Source organism: Pleurodeles waltl, unplaced genomic scaffold, assembly GCF_031143425.1.
Source record: "Pleurodeles waltl isolate 20211129_DDA unplaced genomic scaffold, aPleWal1.hap1.20221129 scaffold_37, whole genome shotgun sequence".
In the NCBI taxonomy this organism is placed as follows: domain Eukaryota; kingdom Metazoa; phylum Chordata; class Amphibia; order Caudata; family Salamandridae; genus Pleurodeles; species Pleurodeles waltl.
This window is the reverse complement of record NW_027150076.1, coordinates 2,625,150-2,651,139: the sequence shown is the minus strand read 5'-3', so window position 1 is coordinate 2,651,139 and position 25,990 is coordinate 2,625,150. Positions and strand designations below refer to the sequence as shown.

Genomic DNA, 25,990 nt, shown 5'->3' with positions numbered 1-25,990 from the left:
GCAGACTGCCCCTGTTACCGAGTGTAGACAGTACTCTCCCGCACATGCGCAGACTGCCCGAGTGGCCGAGGACGAAAAGGAGCCTTTGTTTGGGCCTCGTCGGAAACTGAAAAGGTAACAAGGAGCCCGGAATTCTGTTATTTCACCTGCGTTTCGTGTCAGAGACACAAATACCAGCCCCAGCCCCTTACACAGCTTCAGGCCGAGACACACTGGACTGAAGGGAGCTCTGGGGGTGATGCAGCCGGGGCCCCCCAAAAGAGGCAGAAACTCATTAAAAGAGAAAGAAGCAACAACCTACACAAAACAATCTGCACTGCCTCTCACTCACTCCCCTCCTGCTCTGTCACTCAGTCCCTACACTCCCTCTCACTCACTCCCCTCCTGCACTGTCATTCACTCCCTGCACTCACTCTCACTCACTCCCCTCCTGCACTGTCACTCACTCCCTGCACTCCCTCTCACTCACTCCCCTCCTGCACTGTCATTCACTCCCTGCACTCCCTCTCACTCACTCCCCTCCTGCACTGTCACTCACTCCCTGCACTCCCTCTCACTCACTCCCCTCCTGCACTGTCATTCACTCCCTGCACTCACTCTCACTCACTCCCCTCCCGCACTGTCACTCACTCCCCTCCTGCACTGTCACTCAATCCCTACACTCCTTCTCACTCACTCCCCTCCTGCACTGTCACTCCCTTCCTGCACTGCCTCTCACTCACTCCCCTCCGGCGCTGTCACTCACTCCCTGCACTGCCTTTCACTCACTCCCTGCACCCCCTCTCACTCACTCCCCTCCCGCACTGTCACTCACTCCCTGCACTTACTCTCACTCACTTCCCTCCTGCACCTCCACTCACTCCCTCCACTACCTCTCACTCACTCCCCTCCTGCACTGTCACTCACTCCCTGCACTCCCTCTCACTCACTCCCTTCCTGCATTGTCACTCCCTCTTACTCACTGTTTGCACTGCCTCTCGCTCCCTTCCTGTACTGTCAATCACTCACTGCACTGCCTCTCACTCACTGCACCTCCATTCAATCCTTGCACTGCCTCTCACTCACTCCCCTCCTGCACTGCCACTCACTCCCTGCACTCCCTCTCACTCACTATTCCATTGCCCCTCACCCACTCCCTGCACCTCCACTCACCCTCTGCACTGCCTCACACTCACTGTTTGCACTTCCTCTCACTCCCTCCCTCTCACTCATTATTTCCATTGCGTCTCACTCCCTTCCTGCACTGTCATTCCCTCCCTCTCACTCACTGTTTGCACTGCCTCTCACTCACTTCCTTACTGCACCGTCACTCACTCCCTGCACTGCCTCTCACTCATTGTTTGCACTGTCTCTCACTCACTCCCTGCACTGCCTTTGACTCACTCACTCCTGCACCTCCACTCACTCCCTTCACTGCCTCACACTCACTCCCCTCCTGCACTGTCCTTCACTCCCTGCACTGCCTGTCGCTCACTTCCTGCACTGTCACTGACTCCCTGCACTGCCTCTCACTCATTGTTTACACTGCCTCTCACTCACTTCCTGCACTGCCTTACTCATTGTTTGCACTGCCTCTCACTCACTCCCTTCCTGCACTGTCACTCACTCCCCACCTCTTAACCTTTTCCTGCAGTGCCACTGAAACCTCTTCCTTAGAGGAAGAATTTCTATTCTGTCCCCCATGATCTCCATGGATGCTTGTAGTGCTTTGTTTATCCCACTATGTTACTCATTTATGTACACAGTTTGATGTGCTCCCAAATTGATCTTCCCGTGTCGTTATCTTAGGTCTCCCTAGAGACAACTTGCTGTTCTTGTGAACTTTAGGTATAAGGTAAAACAGACAGTTTTGGTTAATATGTCTTCAGGAATCTGAGTTCATCATAGCTAATGTGTCCTTGATCTCTTCATTCCACTAAATCATTAGGGAAATCTTGTTTTTCCTTCAGATAATATGCCTTCGCATCTTTTTTATAGCACTCAGTATTTGAAAGTTGACTATATGATTCCTGCATATACAGCTCAGTTGGCTGTAGCACTGCATTGCCACCTTTGTCATGCACCTATGACACAATGTTTGTTATCTCTCAATTTAGTGCTGGTCTGTTTATGATTACCCACGGCACTGTTGAGATGTGGCCAATCTCTTCCTGGTTGTTTTTATTTGCAAACTGCAAAGTTCTCTAATCACTGTTTCTTAAAACACATCTATGCTATCGGGTGAAATAATGAGTACGAAGAGTGGTCCAGTGTTTTGCTTTTCACTAATAGTAACCAGTAGTTGAAGAGGCAAACGAGTCCGATAGACCATCGTTGTTGTTGGCAAAGTACCCAGAGGCAGTTAGTGCAAAAGGTGTCGCCGTATTCAATGGAGGAGTTGGTGTTTCTCGCGGGGGTACACTGTAGATAGCACCATCCTCCACGTCAGTAATCATTGTGACTCGATCAAATGTTTCTAAGTTATTTGTTGTCAGTGCAACTAATGCAAGATCATCATCCACCCTCCCCAAGATCAGAGAGGCAACAGTGTTGGTATAGATAACTTGAAGCGGAACATCTTCCCCAGTAGTGAGAGGGATTCGGGAACTACTGGACGTTCCTGTTGGTCTGCTGTGCAGAATCGGCCACATGTTGTAACTTGACATTGTCAATAGAGACAAAGCGATTTTCTTTGGCACCTGGCAACGGTGGTAAAATAACAGTTCTCGTTCCGTGTATCCCCAACACAGGGACTGGTGCTCGATAAGAAGGGCCAACTTCTTTTTTCACTGCGACCTTTTCACGCACAAGAGCCCCAACTTTGGGAATCCAGCCAGTAGGTGTTACTGGCACATCCTTAATTCCTGTGGAGGCAGCACTTTTAGAAGAGTTATCTTCACAGAACTGTTGTAATTCCTGCAAAACAGTGACACGATCATTTATGTCAAAAGGCGTTTCCGCTGCCTCCACACCAGGACTATCAAGATCCGGAACAAACATTTGTGTTCCGAACAGGCACTCATATGAAGTACGACCCCCCAGGGACCTTCTAGGCAGGTTATTCATTGCTCTCTGAACTCCATACAGGTGGGTTAGCCAACTACGATCTTACCTAAGACTCTGGCTGTTAAGGAGTGCTTTAAATCGCGGTTTAATCGCTCCACAACAGAATTTCCCTCAGGATGAAATGGAGACGAGAACTGGAGCTGGACCCCAACGAAGCCATGGTGGGCCTGAATGCCCTTGAGGCAAAAACAGGGCCCTGGTCCGAATGGAATGCTGCAACTGTATATGTACCGACAAAGACACACAAATCTTTAATAACAGTTCGAGCGTCAGCCGAGCGATGTGGCCACACCCACCCAAATCTGGAGCAAGAATCAACAGCGACTAGTATATATTTGTATGCACTATCCGGTGTAAGTGGACCGCAATGATCCAAGTACACACATTGTAATGGTCTGTTGGATATTAAGAGGGGTGTCTGCGGCGGGCGCTTAGCTGTTGAAACTTTAATTTGTTGACAGATGTCACAACAAAGGACATACTGCTTAGTCTCTTTATAGAGACCAGGCCACCAGTAACGGGCCTGTAATAGTGAAATTGTGGCGGCCACGCCAGCATGTGCAGATGCCACTCCCTCATGTGCTGCATTAATCAATTGTGGTCTTACAACTTTATTGGGGATCTCGCGTATGCCTACACTAGGTATTTTAACCTCAGCGTTGAGCATACTTCCCATGAAGTATTGATATTTATTAGGAAATCCTTTAGGATAGGGCATGCCATCAACCGTAGCTTTTATGGCAGCCAGAATCTCTGTGTCTGGTTTGGAACTCGAACGAGTCACTGCGGCCACAGTGGCAACTGCCACTGCCAACTTTGTCGCTTCATCAGCCAAAGTATTCCCAGCAACGTGTATTCCAACACGCTGGTGTCCAAGAGCATGTACAACATGGGCTTTGGGCAGCGTCTCCTTCAGGTCTGCTACCTTCCCCCACAGTAGTCTCTGTTTTATGGTGTTGCCTTTTGAATCTCTGAACCCATTCAAGCGCCAGTGATGTAGGTATTCATTAAAAGACTGGACACAATACGAATCACAAACAATCAGTGTGAACTTTGTCGGATCTGTATGTTCTAATGCCATAAATAGAGCTTTCAGCTCAGCCAATTGTGCCGTACAATCCCCTAAGGTTTGTGTATAAGTATGTTGGGGCAGAATTTCTCCCCCTCCATATGGCCACTCACTACTGCACATGCAGCAGAATATTGGTGTTTTGTTCCCACCGCCGGTTGCGCAGAGCCATCGGTTGCGCAGAGCCATCAGTGTACATGACTACTTGATATTGATCAATAGGCAACGTGTCAGAGGGAACAGGATATTCAACTTCATTATGCAGAAATTCTTGAGTTTGTAATTTTGGGTCAAAAATGTAATCTACATCAGTGGCTATCAAAGACGTAGCCCACTGTATCCATCGCAGATGCAGTGCTTTTGCGCTCGGAACGCTAGCTTTTGTAACAGCCTCCAGGCCTGGAATTGGGGAAACGACAATAGACACAGCAACAATTTATAACAATATAGTGTATTTTTATTAATTTTTTGAGTCTTTGATCATTAAAATCATCCAGAATGTTCTGGAGTTAGAGATTTTAGAATGTTTAAATACTTTTAAGTGCAACCACAAACAAGCATTGGCAAGCATAAAGTATGAAAACTTTTGGGAGGTCTGGAAAACTTAGAGTGTTCGGGCCCGGCTTGGGTGACCAAATCCGACAGGGACGAGCACCAGATGGCCAGAAAGGATACTTTGCACAGTTGGCTGCCCTCCAGGGCAATTTTTAAAGCAAGTTTCCAACTTTGAACACGACCGCCATAGGAAACAACCGAGTATTCCTGATGCTAGGTACAGCTAAGATGCTCACAAGGATGCTCAATTTGTGGTCCGGTCAGTTGGGGTGTCTCTGTGGTTCTTCAGTCCATGGGTGATGTGGGGGCAAACCTGGTCACGTTGATCAACGTCCCTCGAAGTCCTTTCTTTTGCAGTAGTTGCACAGGTGCTGCTGTACTACTGGGGCAATACACCGTAGTTGGAGGCAAAACATTTGGCGGGGGCTTGTCCCCTTGTAATCCAACAAATTTGGTCACTGATAGCTCTCCTGGGTCTAGCAGTCTTTGTTCTATCTCTGATTCCTTTGTTGGTGCGCCCGGGGACAGGTAGTAGGGAAACTTCCACAGAGGCTACCAATTTGTCAATTTCGGCCCTTCCAATTCTTGTGTCCCTGATGTCAGTTTAAGGACCAGCCACCTGATCCTTGGAGTCACTGGAGTTGGTAAAGTTTGGAAATCAAGTTTTCCAGAGGTCAAGAGCCACAGGCAGGATCCCAGCTCACTAGGTCAAAAGTGCAGCAGATGCAGTCCTTTCAGCGGTGCAGCTTCTCTTTGCACAATCGAAAGCCAGCAGGATAAGCCTTCTCCTGTCCTTTCTTCTTTTCCAGTGGTGAACTAAGGGTAAGGATGCCAGGGTTGCCCATTTTGTCTCAGAAACATGCCTTTAGAGGACCACGCGATTACTGGCCAATGGGCTATTGGGTCCCCTCCTCTCTGTTGATGCAGTTCCTGTGATGTGTGGCACCATGCTATCCCAGAAGTGCCCCTTCTTTCCCCTTCCAAAATGGCATGACCCTTCCTTGGTTTTGAGGAGCAGGTTACCCATCCTCTGGGTGTGGCTACCGGTGGGCTACATGCCCATATCAAATCTGCTTCTAACAATGGTCTCCCCCTCTTGGCCCTGTCTCCTAAATGTCTGCAGAAATAAAAGGCATACTGCTCAGGAGTGTTGTTCCCAGCAACCCTTCAAGGGTGCTTCACCTGAAGCTCAACTTTTACGCTAACACCCTTTGCACCCTTCCTGGGGAGGAGGTCACACCTCGCTCCATGGCTAATCCCTTTGTTCCCAGGTAAGGGAGTCATTCACACATCTCCCCAGGCGGCCAGTTTAAATGGCTGTTTTGAGGCCACTATACTAGCTGCAGTGCAAGGTAGCAACTTTTTAAAAGTTGCATAAAATTAATAGTGACATTAAATCTGATCTGACCATCAGATCGGATTTAATTTCACCATTTAATTTGATGCCTTACTTGACCTGGTTAGGTGGCTCCCTTCAGGAATTAGACGTGTTTAAGGGTAAACCATTTAACCCTGTGTTAGATAATGGGGCTTCTAATTTTCCCCAGCCAAATGACAATTTGGAAGTGTTGCTGGAAAGATATATAAAAACATATGCTTCATTCACAAATATGTTGCTCCCTGCCATATGACTTTGTAGCCCTGCTTTAAAAGAGTCTGACACTGCCCTTTCAAGTATTCAGTGGCACCCCGAATTGTCTCTCACGATTTGTGCACGCAGTCTGGCACAAACAGTGCTGCGGTCCTGTGTGGACACTCTGCCTTTTATGTCTTGGGTACCATATATTAGGGACTTATAAGTAAGGCAGTGCTTGCCAATTGGGGGGTAGCCAAAGAAACATACTTTTGTATAGGGTTAATCACTGGCACTGAGGTATGGTAAGCAGGCCTCAGTGAACTCTTAAAGTAAAAAAACAAGCAGCATCAGTTCCAAAAAGTGGTGGTGAACATGCAAAAGGATGCATTTCCTTACATTTAGATTTTAGTAATCTGAAAAGGGTGGCATATAGCATTACAAATAATGAATCATATGTTTACTTAAAGCTGAAACTGAGAACACAGGGGCTTGGCAAGACAGGATGGAGTATTGTGACTTAATTATCATGTGATGATGTGTTTTTCTGTTCTCTCTTCTTCCTTTCACAGGCACTTGAATATCAGAATGGGGAGAAGACCAGCTCCAGGAAAAAAAAGAAAAGTACAGTGTTCACCTGAACCCGTAAGAGTCACACTTCCATCTTCTCCTGTCCATAATGTTTCAGCTTCAAGATCCAAAAATAATGCTGAGAGGAACCATCAGCTGGAGCCGCTATCTGGGAACCTTCCCAATGTGATCCTTTTATCTATGCTAGAGAAGTTGGATGCCAAATTGGATAACTTTCAGAATACCCTAGAGGATTTACCGTCTAGGGTCGCTGGGCTTATGGAGCAAATATGGATAGCACGGGATCAATATCACCTTGACAATGGTAGTGTGTCTTTGGAGGTGGTCAGTCCGGTGACGATTGGAGAATATTCTTTCAGTAGGTCCCCTCCGGTCCCTCTTTCAGTCAGAGCAAGGGAGCAGAACCAATACCTTCAACCTACACCCCCATACGGGTGTGAACCACAGCAGAGCCAGCTCCTCAAACCCATGTCTCCGGATGGCTGTGAACCACAGCAGAACTGTACTGTCTCCAGGTGTCCTCCCGATATTCCAGTCATCCCAGGTGAGCCAAGCCTTGGTCTTCTGCCAGTGACTGATGATGAACAGGAATCACAGCAGGACCAGTACATACAACTAGTGATCCCAGATGAACGCAAACCAGAGGAACACTTGAAGAAGGAACCATTGTATGCAGACAGTTGGGACCCACAACAGAACTTCTTCATTCAGCCATCAATTCACGAAGAGCATGGGCCACAGCAAAACAACTGCAGACAGCCAGTGCTCCCAGATGAGAAGGAACCTGATGAACAAGAGCTGTTGTGGTTTGATCGCGAGGGTCCACAGCAAAACCACTGCATACATCCAGCATTTCAAGAGGACCAGAGTCTACAGCACAACGCATCCCTGCAGCAGGTGCTCTCTGCACATGAACAACATCAGAGCTGCAAGACGGAGCCAATGCACCCTGAAAACCCCGATCAGGAGTATGACCTACAACAACCGTGTACTGATGCGCATGGCCTGTCTGTACGCTCATCATTTTTGGCAGAGAATACTGCTGATAGGGGTGAAGCTATCACCACAGATCCATCAGAGAGAGGACATATGGAATCAGATGTATTGCTGTCCAAAGACATTCCAGGTATTTGTTTTGTAACAAGTGGGTACTAAACTGTGTAGTTCTGAAGGAATTTAACATAAAATTCTCCCAAGTGGATGTTTCCAGATTTTTAGTAACACCTGAAGTGGGCTGAATCTGAGTTGTGTGGAGTGGTATCTTTGGGGGGGCCGTGATTTGGGTGAACCCTCACAATTTATGAATACACCTGAAGTGGTTCTGTACCTGGTATCTCCTCTATTTCCACAATGGAGCTGTTCCATACTCTTCAGAACTAAGCGGAGAATTGGGACTCTGCATATGAAAAACAATGAGCATTCTGGTCCATGCATAATAGTCCACATTCTGGTCTCAGGAGCTCTGAGGAATTAGTGGCAGAATCTGGGATTGCACCCCAAGCACCTTCGTACTCCTCGTCCTTTAAGTGTTAGATGCAAGTGAGATGTTAATCACTGAGAGTAAAAGACAGTGTCCTTTTTTCTTGCTAGTGCATACTAAACATATTAAAGATGGCTCAGGAGGGGAGGGGAGGAAGACCGTGTGTAGAGGAGAAGGTGATGTGTAGGTCAGGCTTGGTCTGTAGTGATGGAATGGATAGGGCAAGGGCCATGGCATCTACAGTTTTTTCTTAAACATGGACTGTTTTACTGTACTTTGTAAGGACATATGTGTAGAACTGGTGGACCTGCAGGTCAGAGAGGGCCGGTTTTGTACTGTTTCATGTAGAACAACATATCAGTTCAAGGGGGTTTGAAGATTAATTAGGGTCTGTGATGCTGTAGTCTGTAGGCTTATGCACACAGTATGAGGTGGTCTGAAGGTCCAGCTTGTTTAGTTGTATTGTAGTATACAGGCATTTGCTAACATTTATTATATCTGAAATGGGCACCATTATAATGCCCCTGCTGTGCCTGCAGGTATATATCCCTTTACATTTCTGTCACTTTTTCCCACCACTAAGTCCCCAATATCAGCAATACCAGTAACTCTGCTGCGGGGTGGTTGAAGGTAATGGTGATTTTTCTGAGATATGTGGAATTACTGGGGAAATATGACATCTGCTTCCCCCGATAATTCTAGAGTAGGATGATTTCTGAAGAAATTGTTTGCTCTATGACCATGTCTGTGCGAACAATAGCTTTGCAAATTCACATGCATTTCTTAGAGTCGATTCATATTTTCGCCATCTTTAGATGGCTAATATATCTTGGCGCCTGTGTAGACTATCCAATGTACATTACGTTGAATGCACTAAATGGTGCAGTACCCTGTGTTAGGATAATCCCAAAGCATAATCCTCCACTTTGATATCTGCCACCAAAGAACCTCAGATACACTCACTGACTACTCTGTTCATCCTCTCTGCTTGCCCATTACTCTGTGGGTGATAAAGACTAGTACATTTATGGCTGATAACAGTTCCACCAAAAAACAAAAAAACTCCATCTCCCTTAAGACAAATTGTATAACTTTTTCCAGTACCAATTCACCGAAAACCCACTTTGGCACATACAAACCTCACTTCCAACCACCTTGGCATGTAGTCCACAAGCACAATGGCAAATTTCTGATGCACATGAAGCATCTGAAACAGATCCAAAAAATCAGTGCAATTATCTTGGACTGGCTGCTTGCAACCAACCCAAGTGCTGTTAATTAGATACAAATCAAAAAGGACGCTCAGTGAGGTGCAACACATACGTATCTGATGCATTATGAATTTAATATAACAATAGCACAAGCACATATATTGGCAATGATAGTTAAACAGTATATATTTATATATATATTTATACATAGAGTGTTTTTTATTCAATGATGGTTATAGTTAGAGGTAGATCATAAGCTGGCTACAATAAGTCATGATGCAGTGAATTGAAGTAATTCTGTCACTGAGACTAACAAAGGAGAATCCAGCCTTTCAACCTAGATACTGCCCCCAATGGCCAAAATAGTCTCAGAATAATATATAAGCACTAAGTACACTACTAGCACAATAGTAGTGAAACACATAGAGGGTCATTATGAGTTTGATGGATTGAACATACTCTGCAAGAAAGTTTAGAGATCTTTGTAGCCTGACCTTATTGCAGCTGAACAGTACCAGATTGTCCGCGTAAAGTAGGTGTGTCAATGAGCACCCTCCCAGGTGAGGGGGGGGGTGAACGTTTCCGGCATCCAGAGCAGGTGTTAGGTCTGCCATAAATATATTGGACAGATGAGAGCGAGTACACAGCTTTGTTTCAGGCCAAGGGTTGTAGAGATTTTCCTTGAAAGCCTTGTGCCATCGCCCATCTTTATCCATACCCATGTGTCTAAGTATAGAGCAAATATTGCGTTGAGAAGGGGGGCCTGAAGGCCCCATTGCATAAGCTTGCTCCAGAGCAAATATCTGTTCACTCGATTAAAGGCGGCTTTGAAATCGATGAAGCCAAGATCTAGTTTCCTATGCCGCCCTTTACTCTGATGTACCAGGAGGGAAGTTATTAAGATATTCGTCGTAGTACCCACTCCTTTCCTGAAGCCTGTTTGTTTGATGGGGATGATTTTATATTTTTGAGACCATGTTGTTAGTGCAGCAAGGAGCAGGTAGGCGTAGGTCTTTGCCTCAATGTTAATAAGGGCGATTAACCTGTAGTCCCCCGGATTGGCTCTATTGCCACCCTTGAAGATTGTATTGATTATAGAGCCTCGCCAGCTCTCAGGGATGCCTCCTCCTAAACTTGCTTCTAGGTATTAAGGAGGTTAGCACTTCTGAACAGAAGACTGTTTCTTACCTAAAAATGACTTGTGGAAGGCCATTTGGGCCCGGGGCTCCTTCCCAGTTGGCCTTAAGGAGTGCTCGGTAAGTCCTATCACACGACTGGGTGAGTTTGATCATCTCCCTGTTGTCCAGTGAGATGTTTTCTGTGTCGGGTGTCCATGCTGGCAGTTGCGGGGTGTTTCTCCTGGGGTTGTGCTTTGCTGTAAAGATTGTCTTAAAGTGACTTACCCAGGCCTTTTCCGGGATGTTTGAGTTGTTAATTGAGTTTCCTCTCATATTTAGATTATTGATAATACTCCAGAATTCCCTGTGATTTTTCCCTTTAGCGGCATGTGTTATTTTTAGTCAAAAGGAGCTCGTGACTTTGTCCTTGTCTTTATGTATTTGTCTTTTGTGCGCTTTCTTTGAGTTCTTCAGTTGTTCCCAGAGTAGCAGGTTGCCTAGGCATGCCTTCCGAAGTCTTGCAAGTTTCCTTTGAGCTTTTTTGAGGAGTTGAGCTTGTTTTGAGAGGTGGGCCGGAGTGACTCGACAAGTTGGCTGTGATGGGTTGTGATGGGAATAATGGTCCAGTATTTTCACGCAGAAGTCCTTCCAGGCATCCATTATGTGTTCGTGGGTTTTAAGGTTCTCCAGCATCTTCAATTTTGCGGATAAAGATAAGGCTTCTATTGTGGCAGATGACCAGTGTAGTCTCTTCAAGCTCGTTGACTCTATTGGCCCCATTTGTGGTAGGGCAGGTTCGTGAACAGACAAGGAGGACCTTAGGGTCAGGATTTGATACGAATGGTCACTGGAAATGGTATATTTTATTTGAAATTGCTGTACTAATGGGGTCAGGGGTAACGTGACTAGGGTGTAGTCTAGAATAGACCGTGAATTAGGGCCGTGGAAGGTGTGGTTCGGGGGGGGGGGGGGGGTCACCAGTGAGCTTCTCGTTTAATACCCATAATTTGAGGTATTCCAGTTGTGAGAAAGTAGCCTCTTTCTAGCCTTGTTACCCCCACTTTTGGCCTGTTTGTGAGTATATGTCAGGGTGTTTTCACTGTCTCACTGTGATCCTGCTAGCCAGGGCCCAGTGCTCATAGTGAAGACCCTATGTTGTCAGTATGTTTGATATGTGTCACTGGGACCCTGCTAGCCAGGACCACAGTGCTCATAAGTTTGTGGCCTATATGTGTTCCCTGTGTGATGCCTAACTGTCTCACTGAGGCTCTGCTAACCAGAACCTCAGTGGTTATGCTCTCTCTGCTTTACAAATTTGTCACTAACAGGCTGGTGACTAAATTTACCAATTCACATTGGCATACTGGTACACCCATATAATTCCCTAGTATATGGTACTGAGGTACCCAGGGTATTGGGGTTCCAGGAGATCCCTATGGGCTGCAGCATTTCTTTTGCCACCCATAGGGAGCTCTGACAATTCTTACACAGGCCTGCCACTGTAGCCTGCGTGAAATAATGTCCACGTTATTTCACAGCCATTTACCACTGCACTTAAGTAACTTATAAGTCACCTATATGTCTAACCTTCACCTGGTGAAGGTTGGGTGCAAAGTTACTTAGTGTGTGGGCACCCTGGCACTAGCCAAGTTGCCCCCACATCGTTCAGGGCAAATTCCCCGGACTTTGTGAGAGCGTGGACACCATTACACGCGTGCACTGTACATAGGTCACTACCTATGTACAGCGTCACAATGGTAACTCCGAACATGGCCATGTAACATGTCTAAGATCATGGAATTGTCACCCCAATGCCATTCTGGCATTGGCGGGACAATTCTATGATCCCCCAGGTCTCCAGCACAGAACCTGGGTACTGCCAAACTGCCTTTCCGTGGTCTCCACTGCAGCTGCTGCTGCTGCCAACCCCTCAGACAGGTTTCTGCCCTCCTGGGGTCCAGGCAGCCCTGGCCAAGGAAGGCAGAACAAAGGACTTCCTCTGAGAGAGGGTGTAACACCCTCTCCCTTTGGAAATAGGTGTGAGGGCTGGGGAGGAGTAGCCTCCCCCAGCCTCTGGAAATGCTTTGATGGGCACAGATGGTGCCCATCTCTGCATAAGCCAGTCTACACCGGTTCAGGGATCCCCCAGCCCTGCTCTGGCGCGAAACTGGACAAAGGAAAGGGGAGTGACCACTCCCCTGACCTGCACCTCCCAGGGGAGGTGCCCAGAGCTCCTCCAGTGTGTCCCAGACCTCTGCCATCTTGGAAACAGAGGTGTTTGTGGCACACTGGACTGCTCTGAGTGGCCAGTGCCAGCAGGTGACGTCAGAGGCTCCTTCTGATAGGCTCTTACCTCTCTTGGTAGCCAATCTTCCTTCCTAGGTAGACAAACCTCCTTTTCTGGCTATTTAGGGTCTCTGCTTTGGGGAATTCTTCAGATAACGAATGCAAGAGCTCATCAGAGTTCCCCTGCATCTCCCTCTTCACCTTCTACCAAAGGATCGACCGCTGACTGCTCAAGACGCCTGCAAAACCGCAACAAAGTAGCAAGACGATTACTAGCAACCTTGTATCGCTTCATCCTGCCGGCTTTCTCGACTGTTTCCAAGTGGTGCATGCTCTGGGGGTAGCATGCCTCCTCCCTGCACCAGGAGGTCTGAAGAAATCTCCAGTGGGTCGACGGAATCTTCCCCCTGCAACCGCAGGCACCAAAAGACAGCATCACTGGTCCTCTGGGTCCCCCTCAGCATGACGAGCGTGGTCCCTGTAACTCAGCAACTCTGGCCAAGTGACTCCCACAGTCCAGTGACCCTTCAGTCCCAGTTTGGTGGAGGTAAGTCCTTGCCTCCCCACGCTAGACTGCATTGCTAGGTACCGCGTGATTTGCAGCTGCTCCGGCTCCTGTGCACTCTTCCAGGATTTCCTTCGTGCACAGCCAAGCCTGGGTCCCCGATACTCTAACCTGCAGTGCACAACCTTCTGAGTTGTCCTCCGGCGTCGTGGGACTCCCTTTTGTGACTTTGCGTGGTCTCCGGTTCACTCTTATTCCAAGTGCCTGTTCAGGTACTTCTGTGGGTGCTGCCTGCTTCTGTGAGGGCTCCCTGACCTGCTGGGCGTCCCCTCTATCTCCTCCTCCAAGTGGCGACATCCTGGTCCCTCCTGGGCCACAGCAGCACCCAAAAACCTCTACTGCGACCCTTGCAGCTAGCAAGGCTTGTTTGCGGTCTTTCTGCGTGGGAACACCTCTGCAAGCTTCATCGCGACGTGGGACATCCGTCTTCCAACGGAGAAGTCACTAGCTCTCTTCTTTCTTGCAGAACTCCATGCTTCTTCCATCCGGTGGCAGCTTTCTTGCACCTTCAGCTGGCACTTCCTGGGCTCCTGCCCACTCTCAACACTCTTGCGACTATTGGACTTGGTCCCCTTGTCTAACAGGTACTCAGGTCCGGAAATCCACTGTTGTTGCATTGCTGGTGTTTGTTTTACCTGCAGAATCTCCCTATCACGACTTCTGTGCTCTCTGGGGGTAGTAGGTGCACTTTACACCTACATTTCAGGGTCTTGGGGTGGTCTTTTTTTCTAACCCTCGCTGTTTTCTTACAGCCCCAGCGACCCTCTACAAGCTCACATAGGTTTGGGGTCCATTCGTGGTTCGCATTCCACTTTTGGAGTATATGGTTTGTGTTGCCCCTATACCTATGTGCTCCTATTGCAATCTACTGTAATTTTACACTGCTTGCATTACTTTTCTTGCTATTACCTGCATAATTTTGGTTTGTGTACATATATCTTGTGTATATAACTTATCCTCATACTGAGGGTACTCACTGAGATACTTTTTGGCATATTGTCATAAAAATAAAGTACCTTTATTTTAAGTACTACTGTGTATTGTGTTTTCGTATGACATTGTGCATATGACACCAGTGGTATAGTAAGAGCTTTACATGTCTCCTAGTTCAGCCTAAGCTGCTTTGCCATAGCTACCATCTATCAGCCTAAACTGCTAGAAACACCTCTTCTACACTAATAAGGGATAACAGTTTCTGTCACACCTAGTGGCATTGGCCTTGCCACACTGGCTGCTTGTCCCCTTACAATGGATAAGTACAGGTAGACAGTTTAAATAAATGGTGTTGAGGCCCAGGCCTACAGGGACACAGGTGCCAGTATCACTTTGGTGACTGAAAACCTAGTGCCTCCTGAACAACACATCATTGGACAACAGTACAAGATTATTGATGTCCATAACTCCACTAAGTTTCTTCCCTTAGCTATAGTTCAGCTTAGTTGGGGGGGAGTTACTGGTCCTAAGCAGGTGGTACTGTCACCTAGCTTACCTGTAGACTGTCTCTTAGGTAATGACCTAGGGACCTCAGGTTGGGCTGAGGTAGAGTTTTATACCCATGCAGCCATGCTGGGTATCCCTGAGGAATTGCTCCCTCTAATTTCTACTGAAATGAAAAAGCAAAAGAGAGAAATAGGCCTGAAAACTCAGGATCCCTCTCCAACAACAGGTAAAAAGGGTATCAAAGTATCCCCTACCCACCCTGCATTCAGGATAGCATTCCTGTGGTTGGAGAAACCTCTCCTGGGGTGGCACCTGTACCAAGGGAACCATCAGCTGGCACAGCTGTACTCCCTGAGGTAGCAATAACTCTCTGTGGGATCACTAATATTGGTGAGAAAAAGTCCACCATTGTAGTTAACATGGAGCATCCTTCCAACCCTCCCAGAGAAACTTTAGTGCAGCAACCCTGCACTACCTCAAAAAACTTAGGACAGCACCCCTGCCCTAGTGTGGATCTCATATGACAGCATCCCTGCCCTGCTCCAAAACAGGAGAAGCAGCATCCCTGTTCTCTGTTACTGCCATATGGACAATGTTTTTGCCCAGCTATGGCTTTACTGAGACAGAATCCTTGTCTGGCATTCTCATCACTAGAAATAGGTGCAGTGGACAATTCCCACTGTTCGAAACTAAAACTTACTGATAGGAACTCTGAAAATATATCTTCACATTGTTGGTTAGCTAAAAAACTTCAAACAGGGTGGTTTATATCCCCACAGGGAAGTAACCATATAGTGGATGATAAAGGGAGTAACCAGTCTATTGCAGAGCTACTCTCCACTTATCACCACTTAGACAATAAAGACTCAACTGGCCAAGGTTAGCTTTATTGTCCTTCAATTGGGGGTGTGTGTTAGAAAGTAGCCTCTTTTTAGCCTTGTTACCCCCACTTTTGGCCCGTTTGTGATTATATGTCAGGGTGTTTTCACTGTCTCACTGGGATCCCGCTAGCCAGGGCCCAGTGCTCATAGTGAAGACCCTATGTTGTCAGTATGTGTGTTATGTGTCACTGGGACCCTGCTAGCCAGGACCCCAGTGCTCATAAGTTTGTGGCCTATATGTGTTCCCTGTGGGATGCCTAACTGTCTCACTGAGGCTCTGCTAACCAGAACCTCAGTGGTTATGCTCTCTCTGCTTTCCAAATTTGTCACTAACAGGCTAGTGACTAACTTTACCAATTCACATTGGCATACTGTGTAGGAGGCTGGACTGGCTTGTAGTGGGTACCAAGGGGTACTTACACTTTTCACCAGGCCCAGGTATTCCTTATTAGTGTAGAGGGGTGTCTAGCAGCTTAGGCTGATAGAAAAGGTAGCTTAGCAGAGCAGCTTAGGCTGAACTAGGAGACGAGTGAAGCTCCTACAGTACCACTAGTGTCATATGCACAATATCATAAGAAAGCACAATACACAGATATACTAAAAATAAAGGTACTTTATTTTTATGACAATATGCCAAAGTATCTCAGTAAGTACCCTCAGTATGAGGATAAGATATATGTACACAAACCAAAATTATGCAGGTAATAGCAAGAAAAGTAATGCAAGCAGTGTAAAATTACAGTAGATTGCAATAGGAGCACATAGGTATAGGGGCAACACAAACCATATACTCCAAAAGTGCTGCTTGTGCTTAACTGCGTTTTTTTTAAAGGACGTGAAACCCAATAGCGGAAAGACCTGTTCTGACCAGGTTTCCTGGAGTGCAATTAAATCCCTGTTGTGCCAAGCTTTTGGTGGCGAGCCTGTTTTCAACAATGATTGGGCACCTGCTATGTTCCAGGATTGCAGCCTTAGGTGCTCCTGGTCTGGACGTGCCCGTGATGGTTGTGATTCTCATGCGAGGCGGGGGGCATTAAGGACTCCCGGCAGCCACTTCCAGCTGGCTTTGGCGAGCGGAGTTTGGGTTTGACATTAAATGTGAATTTCAAGTGAGGCTGGCAATTGTTGAGACAGTCAGTGAAAAGTTTCAGTGTACCTTCTGTGCCTACCCGATCAAAAAGATGTCATCTATGTACCGTTTCCAACAGCATATATTGCTGAAGAAAGGATTACGGTCCGTACTGATCAACATACACTCCAGGTTGCCAGCATCCAAATCATGAGCTACTAGTTACCCTTGATAATGCATCTTTGTTTACCAATATTCCCTAAAAGACAGTATTGAATCCCTGAATAGGATCCTTGGCCAGTGGTACATCTTTCCCATCCACTCACACACACACCACGTTATTTGGCCGGGTGGCAACCCTTTGTCTGTCTTCACCACCACCATATTGACCACCTTCTTTCTAGTACTATTCCTGCATATTCTACCCAAAGTCCCTAACAAATTTCATTTAACACATTCTTCCCTTCTAGGAAGATACTGTTAGATGAATCTACATGAAATTTAGATTCACATCTGAAACAACAATTATCCATTTTGAAAAATGTTCTCCTTGGAGGTGGTAGTTTTGCTTCAACTTTACCGGATGTTTCCTCAGTTCCGTTGTTTAATTCTTTTTTGAATCTTATATGCTGTTTCTTCGACTGCTTTTTCTAATGATAGATCTGTACATGTATTCTATTATTATAGCTCCTTGTCACCAGTGTGTATCCAGTTTGTAGCTGAGAATGTTACCTCTGGTATAATATGCTCTACTCTTAGTATAAAAATCATAATATTGGATTTGATGTGATTTGTGTAATTGAAACTATCCATGAAGTTGACAAAGCTCTTCAAAAGGTGCTGCAGTACTAGAAATCAAGATAGCTTCATTAGCATACTGTGAAGCTGGTACTGACTGGCAGCCTACCTTAAAAAGGTCGCAATCTACCGTTCAAAGAACCTTATTCAAATTATTGATATACAAAACCAGTAAAATAGGCCTTGATATACAACCATGCTTGACTTCCCTATTCAAGGCAAATTTTGAAGTACACTCACCTGAAGACCCATAATGAACAGTAGCAGTGAGATCAGAGTGAAGCTCACTAAGAAATCCCATAGTGGACCTGTCAACACCCATGGCCAGCATAATTTTCCACAATTTGGATCTACTGATTTTATCAAAATCATACTCATCACTAACAAAGGACCAAAGAAAGGGACGTAGACTTATCCAGCTGCACATCTGTGCCGCCATCAGGGGCAGGGACATCCTAAATGGTAGCATAGCGCTTAAGCCATGACTATACAGAAATAAACTGAGAAATAAAACTCCTCGAAGAACAAGTTAAAGGAGGAAGATTAATTATTTCCCAGCATTTCAGACATTCTTTGGAATTACATGAGCTCACCAAATCTTCTCAGACTTCTTGCCTTAATATCAACTTCCTGCTCCTAATGGCAGAATGATAATCGCAACAAGATTTGACTTTAGGTTTTTTTCTCTTGGCTTCTCCTTCAAGGCTTCCATGGGCTTTTCGTGAGTTAGTGAACAAGAATCGTCAAATCATCTAGGAGTTAGAAGACTAGTCCTACTGGTCATAATGATGGATTTCACCTCAGTGCAGATGGTAGTAATAGAGGTTGAAATCTACTGGTTTTCGTAAAAGCAAGTAGAAAAATCCTTGATAGAGTTGACTGGGAATAACTTTGTCCCAGCTTATTCCCCATCCCTGATCTTTAATAGAAACTGGCTTGCACAAATTGTGATTGAAGGGTACAGAATTATTTGCCCAGGTGAAAGTAGCATTACTGGATTATGGTCGCTTCAAGAGTCCCAAAACACCTCAAAGTTCAATAAAGAAGGAGCCAATCCCAAGGAAACAAAAATAAAATAAATTACAGAAAAATAGCTTCTCCTGAAGAAGGTGGGCCCACTCAGAGAAAGACTCATGAATGAGCTAGGATCTTCAAGCAAGACCAGGTTGAAGCTGCTAAAAATAGATTTTAAAAGTTCACCATCGACAGAGAGACTAAAATGGTGCGCAACTGGGGGAGAGGAGACCACTTGCAAGCATCCTGAATGGGACCGGGCTCACACTGATGAGTGTTAAAATCACCCAGAAGCACTGTGGAAAGTAATGCTTATCCAACAAATCTCTTAGCTTGAGTGCATTGTCATCCGGGATAGGGACGGGTTTGCGTTAATAAAACTAACAAGCAAAATATTTCCATAATACCGAAATGAGAAGCAAACAGCATGCAAATTCAGGGAACTAGTATCCATTTGCTTAGCATCGGAGGTCGGGCTTAGAGAAATAAAAACTAAGAGACCCTTTTTAGCTCTACCCAAGCCAAAACCTGTCACCTGGACTACAAAACCCTTGTAACCCTCCAGTAACAAACAGTTTGTTGTACCCCAAGTTTCATGTAAGAAAAACACTTTGTGCTTCCTCAGCAAAGAGACCCACCCAGCATTATTAGCATTTTTGGATACCCCAGCCTTATTCCAACTTAGAATAACCGGTTGACCTTAAGCAAACGCTTCCAGAATCCTGTCACTGTGGTGACACTGTCGTCAGAGGGCATGCCACTGGAAAGTCATTCATTGTCATTGAGCCAACTCAAAGGGCCAAACCTATTTTGGGTAGAAACGCCTTGAGTAAGGTCTCTAACTGCAGCTCCAGCATGAGTAAGTAAGGGTATTTGATGGGGCATTTTAGGAGCAGAGGATTTAATTTTAGGTCTATAAAAATAACACAAAGGGAGTGACTGCTTAGTGGCATGGGTCATTCAAGGATGTGAGAGCTCCATCAACAAATGGCCAGCAATACTAGGATTATTAAAGTTCACAAACGATACAGTCCCGTCCATATTTTAGGGAGCCTGCCTAAACAGCTTACCTTTCGTGCCATAATAATAGATTTTATACAAATGTAGATTTTTTTTCTTAACTGCCCCTCTAACCAACAGAACCCCTAACGCAGGCGACTGAGCAGGTGGTAATGTCTCAGCACGATCGACAAAGCAAACTTTCCCTTAGCCAACCAATCATTACAAGCTGGAAAATTGGATTGTAGTGCCTTTTGCAGTTCATTAAAGTGATTTACATGCATGTCACCCGCAAATTCCGGTGACACCACAACATTGTTATGGTGTCCCGACTTTTGCAACTTTCTTTCTTTTCCGAAGAGGCTGAGGGGTGGTGATGGTAGAACAGAACCCTCTGCAGGTCGCTGGGGGGCTCAACCAAATGTACATTGCCCGCTGTGGGTGAACAGGAGACCTCGCCTGTGGAAGGAACACCCCCTGCAGGTGAAGGCCTACAGCCAGTGATGCGATTGTTATGTATGGCAGCAGATGCGGCTAGACCTTCTTCTACTGAGATTATTTTGTTAGTTATTGCGTCAACAGCAGAAGTCCAAAACTGTTAGAATACTGGAACCCCTGCACTGTTGTTTTCGGTCACAAGGTGCGGGAGGTTGTTTAGGTTTTCCCAGGACACCAGCTAGTGCTGAAAACACATAGAGACTACGGAACTGCCCAGTTCTATCTGGAGTTAATGGTGAGCAACAAAGGCAAACGGTGGAGTCGGTAATAAAAAGACAGTGAATGTTAGAGGGGTGGCTCAGCCCAGCCTCCACTGGACTCTGACAGGAGTGGACGGCCTGTCCTTGTCCCAGGCTTCGGCTGCGTGCCTCCAACGCTGCAGGACAGTGGAAAGCGCTGTTTATAGCTCAGGCTCTTCTTGTCATCTGGGGCAGCGCTTAGGATCCTGGGATAGGTAGTCCCTGATGCTGGCGTTGTTCTGTGTGATCTCATGAGTGAATGTTAGGTTCAGATCATGTTTAGTCAGTCTCTGGATGACGCTTTCAGCTATTTCCTACGTTCTTCCCACATTATTTTGTGATGTCCAGACCACCTGCTTCTCTCGTCAGCCCTTGAATAAACGTGCACAGGTGGGGAAAGCAGGTGCCATTGCTGTACCAGAGGTTTGCCTGTAATGCGTACTTTAAATATGAAAATATTGTTGTGTAGGCAAAAGTCTAAACATCAGTGTATATTCATTTTGAGATATTGTTTTATTCCAAAACAAGTGTTTGCATGCGCTTAAACCTTACGTGTGCTATTTACATATATTTCGTGAAATCACATCCTAGATAATGATCAAATTATTGTTTGTTGTAACTGTTGAGTTGCAACAGTGCAAAACACAATAAGTCAGAATTTTCTACTCCATCCTTATACAGTGCTTGGCAAGAGATTTTATCCCACATCCCCACCTTATCGGAGGACTTTATGATAATGCTGTTGTCATTGTGTAATGTGTTAAAGATATCCAGATTGTCACGAGGCAGTGAGAAGTTATATGTGGGTTTCCTTTTGAAGCCACTTAGGATACCCTGATCTATCTGTACCCCTCCGTTCTAGCATGGCTTCCCACTCTTCTGTTGCACATATATTTCCATTATCCTGCCCGATGTTGTTTTAAAGTATCAGTGTCACTTAAACACATTACTGTTTTGGGCTCCGCTAGTCTCCTGTTCATTGGCTTAGGCCTGATTTTATGCGCCTCAACGAGCTTTAGGTCTCTTAGAAACAGAAATAGGTCAATTCTACATGGACTGTAGTCAAAGTGCCTACTGGGGCAGGAATATAAGCCAAGGTTCAGGAGATACTCTATATCCATTGTCAGATTGATAATAGAGAGTTTATTCCGACCTATGGTCATGCCTCGACTTGCTCATCACCTTTATCTTCCTGTGAGGCGATTTGTCTTTTTGTCTTCCAGCTGCTCCTTCTTCCCTTCCTCTGTTTGTGCCACTTTTGTTTTGTTTTCCCTCTTTGATGACTTTCCACTGTCCACCCCAGTCTGAGTACCTGTACTCGGCTAATGAAAGTTGCAGTTAGGGTTTCTTCTTCTAGGGGAGTACCAGCAGAATCTCCTGAGTCCGAGTGACCTTCTGAGCTGGACTCCACTGCCAGAAGCTCCTGTTGTCTTTGTGTCAGTGTCATTTTTTACCTCTCTCCTTACTTCATCGTGCTGTGTTGCAAAGGTTAAGACTCTTCCCGGTCTGTACTCTTGCTTTTCCGGTTAAAAATGGCTTCTTTTTTTTGCCTTTTCCTCATGTTTTGTCAGTCTAGCTGTCATCCCTTTTATGAAGTTAATTACTGGTTCGTCATTCTCATTCCCTTAAGACCAGCTCTTATTTTCAAACACAACAAATGCGTTGGAGAACTCCAATAGACTGCAGACTTACCAGTGTAACAAAGAAAACAACATGTTAGCAGGCCTTTTCCATCTATGGACAAATAATCAGGAACAAAATCCTCATATCCATCAGGACCGTCCCAGGGCTGGTCCAGTTTAGGACAGAGTTGAGGACTCATGCACTTTAAACAAACTCTGTGCTTGTCTTTGTCCCTGTACAGTGCTCTGCAGCCTTTAGGATAGGCTTGCACCATAGAAATCATATACACATATACATAAAGAAGCTGGCCCCGCCTACACTTACGTTTGATTACATTTGACAAAACTCTAGTTAAAATGTTCGTGGAAGGGTTGAGGAGGGTTATTGCCACCTGGAGGACTGTGGCTCCCAGTTGAGATTTTAATGCATTCAGAATGTGATGGTGGTGGCGTGGTGTGTAAAATAACGACTAATTACCAAAGAGATTAATTCAAGCATTCCATCCATCACTTTATGTAAACTTTAATATGTCACACTAAGTGGGAAGAGTGTGCTCAGATGTGGGTAAGGTGTACACTGTGTCACTGGAACCAAGCTATACCCAGCCGATGAGCCCTTAACAAGGGTGAAAACAGCCTTGGATTGCCTGTGTTCGGTTCAGGGAAGACCTGGCTTGACAGTTCTGGCTGGACTGTTCCCATTGGAGCAAGGTCAAGACCGATTTGCATATAGCTTGGTTCAAACTGAGGTGGTATGGTGTGCGAAAGTAAAGAAGGACTGGGATGTGTCCCAAATAATTACCAAGGGCTGAGATCAACTCAAGCATTCAATCCATCACTTTTTGCTCACCTTGGCACTAGGTTTGACACTCGTGCAAAGACACCCAAAAGAAACCACAGACTCGTACCATATGCAGAAAAGGTGCCACATGGATTTACTAATCAACATACCTATAGTAGATAGTTGTAAAGCAGCAACATGAGGTTCTGTGCATTCACTCATAAAGTATTTCTGGGTGGGCATCTATGCAAGGAAAGAAACCCAAATGTGCCTAATTATTCTGAAACCATCAATCACACAAATACCTATTTTTCCCTCCTCCGAAAATGTAAAGATTTTTCTAAGTTGTTGCACACCATGATGCCACACCATGGTGCAAATGGAAAATATTACATGTAATGTTGTCGGGTCACATATGCGCCACCTTCTTGCTGTGTGGGTGGAAAGTATATAGGTTACTCATTTTCACTAAGCAGTTTATTTTCTATATTGCACATGTAAACAGATGTCTGTTTATGGAGAAAACATACAATAATTTAAGTTGGAGTCTGCGTGCTGAAGCATTCTGCATTTCTGCTACAGGATCACGGGTCGTCCTCCATATCGAAACTCAATGTTTGAACTAAACATGTTTTTTCAGAGCCCAGAATGTGACGGCAGGATAGTGCACCACATGTGATCTGCAGTACGACAAGCAGCAAACGATTGGTTACAGGTAGTAACATTCCCCTTCTTTCCTAGATATTAGTCCACGTTTCACGTATTATAGCAGTGTATTTGTTTCAAGAAATATTTCCTGTGTTAACTTTAAGTGTTGTTTGCACTCCACAGCACCACAGTCTCGGAGAGAAAGTCTGAATGGTAAAGAGATACAGCACGCTTCTGCTGGAAGGAAGAATTTTGCTCACAAAATGAATGAAAAGAAACACCAAAGGTCACACAAGAGTGAGAGTTCTAACAATGATGCACTTCTAGGGCCCAAAAGAAAACAGAGAGGCCTAGGAGCGTATCCGTGTGCTGAGTGTACGAAGACATTTACTGGAAAGACACATCTTTTACAGCACGAAAAAACACACACAGGACTAAGACAGTGTCCCTACCCTGAGCAGGAAACCAGGTCTGCTGACGTGGCAACTCTTATACACCATGAAATAACTCACAAAGGAGTGAGGCCCTTTCACTGCTATATCTGTGAGAAAAGCTTTACTCAGAAGGGAAATCTTAAAATACATCACAGAACACATACAGGAGAGAAGCCTTATCAGTGCAGTCTGTGTTTTATGAGGTTTGCTCATGAGAGAAGCCTTGTATACCATCACACTATACACACAAGGGTGACGCCTTATCATTGCCCTGTGTGTGGCAAGGGCTTTGACCGCAAGGAACGCCTTGCAGGGCATCAAAGAACACACCCAGGAGAGAAGCCTTATCAATGCAGTGTGTGTGCAAAGAGGTTTAATCATAAGAGAACCCTTGCACACCATCAAATCACACACAGAAGGCCTTTTCACTGCAGTGAGTGTCGCAAGAGCTTTGATTGTAAAGAACGACTTTTAGGACATCAGAGAATACACACAGGAAAACGCTATGTTGCTGCACAGGGTATGAAAAAAGGTTTAAAAAAAAGGCGGCTCCTCAGCAACATCAAGTAACACATAAAAGACAGAAGCCTTTCCAAAACACTGCCAAAACAGCATCATTTAAAAAAAGAAAGCTGATCTATTACGCTGTCTAAGAATGTATAGATGAAATTAGGCCATCTACAGCATCTAAGGATCCATCAGGGCTGGGGTTCTCACTTTCTCAGAGTAGCGACTTTGCAGTCCCTCCGATGTGAGGCAATCAAGTGTGTAGATAGTACCTTCACTGTGTTTTTAGAGTAGTCCAAGTGTTACAAGTGCAGTTTGCACCATTGATGTTTCCGAAGACAACTTATGGAGTTTAATAGAGTAATTGTTTTGGACGCACATTCGTCGCTTGGATTTTTGTATTCACTGAGCTTATTGTTTGGATTAATATAGACTGATTACTCTGGGCCCTATGCCATCAGTGAGTGCACAAGGCTTTCCTTCAAACCTTTAGGTTTAAGCAACTGTTCTAGTGTATGGAGTCATGAAGCATACTGGTGAAGGTTGTCTCCTCTCCCATTCCCCCTCTGCCACCCCACAAAAAAGATCCAGCCACATTCATCTGTGGCCTTGAAGCATGGAACTTACAGATACCCGGTATTAGGCCTTGTGTGAGGCTGCACTGGAGTCACGCAGACACCAGTGTCCAACTCAACACCCACAGCTGGGCATGTGTGGGGAGGGTGCTGTTGCTTGTAGCAAGACCTGGATCTGAAGCTGTAGTGGATCCTATTAGTTTTTATCGGGAATCAGGAGTTCAGTTTAGCCTTTAGGCTTGCAGGTCTGTGTCCCGTTACCTAGTGACTTTTAACCTACGTGGGCTGCTCTGTTTTAGCACCTTTATTTAATTATTTCTTCAAACATGGCTGCCATGTTTATAGTTAGGACGATGTTTATATTACACATTATCAGTGCTACTTCGTAAAGGTGGCCTTATCAGTGTCAGAAGAAGTTACGTAGGTATTCACATTAGGTACTTTCCTACTTATGTGCGACAGTCACCAGAATGTGCTTTTCAAGGAATTGTTTATAGAATTGCCATCCAAGTATTCCTTCTTATCTGTTGTTTGAGAACACACCTGCATCAGGGGTCCCACCACATCTGTATAAATACATTTCACACAGACAAGGCCATCAGGAGGATTCCTACCTGTGCCATCAACACTATCTATGCTACACGTTGCTTTGATGCAGACCCAGCCTTCGTGTCCTCACGGAGTCTGATCTAGAAACCTCATTCCAAGGTAACGAGGGTTGGGGGCGCTTTCCATGGACATGGCAGTGGCAGGTTAGGTTTATCATACCTAGCTCTCTTATAGGTTAGGGGTTAGGTTTTCCATGCTAGGGTACTAGGCCTATTTCACAACTATTCATACTTTATGTAATTGCAAGATGGTGGGGATTTTGTGTTCATGACTCTCATTTTTACCATTCTGTTCCTTGCGTTGAACATTATCCTAATTATTGCAGCTCATGCACTCTATAGCAGTTTGCAGTATTGTTGAAATAAAACCTATTGTAAACTTCA

The 25,990-nt window shown here is 45.4% G+C and overlaps 1 protein-coding gene across 1 annotated transcript; it reads left to right on the top strand.

The window, feature by feature from the left end:
- Positions 1-56: 56 nt before the first annotated feature.
- Positions 57-25,990, top strand: LOC138276103 (zinc finger protein interacting with ribonucleoprotein K-like). The gene is made up of 3 exons (XM_069219157.1): positions 57-114; positions 6,815-7,959; positions 23,666-25,990. Exons 2-3 carry the CDS (start codon positions 6,831-6,833, stop codon positions 24,484-24,486), a joined length of 1,950 nt encoding a protein of 649 aa, XP_069075258.1. The 5' UTR covers positions 57-114; positions 6,815-6,830; the 3' UTR covers positions 24,487-25,990.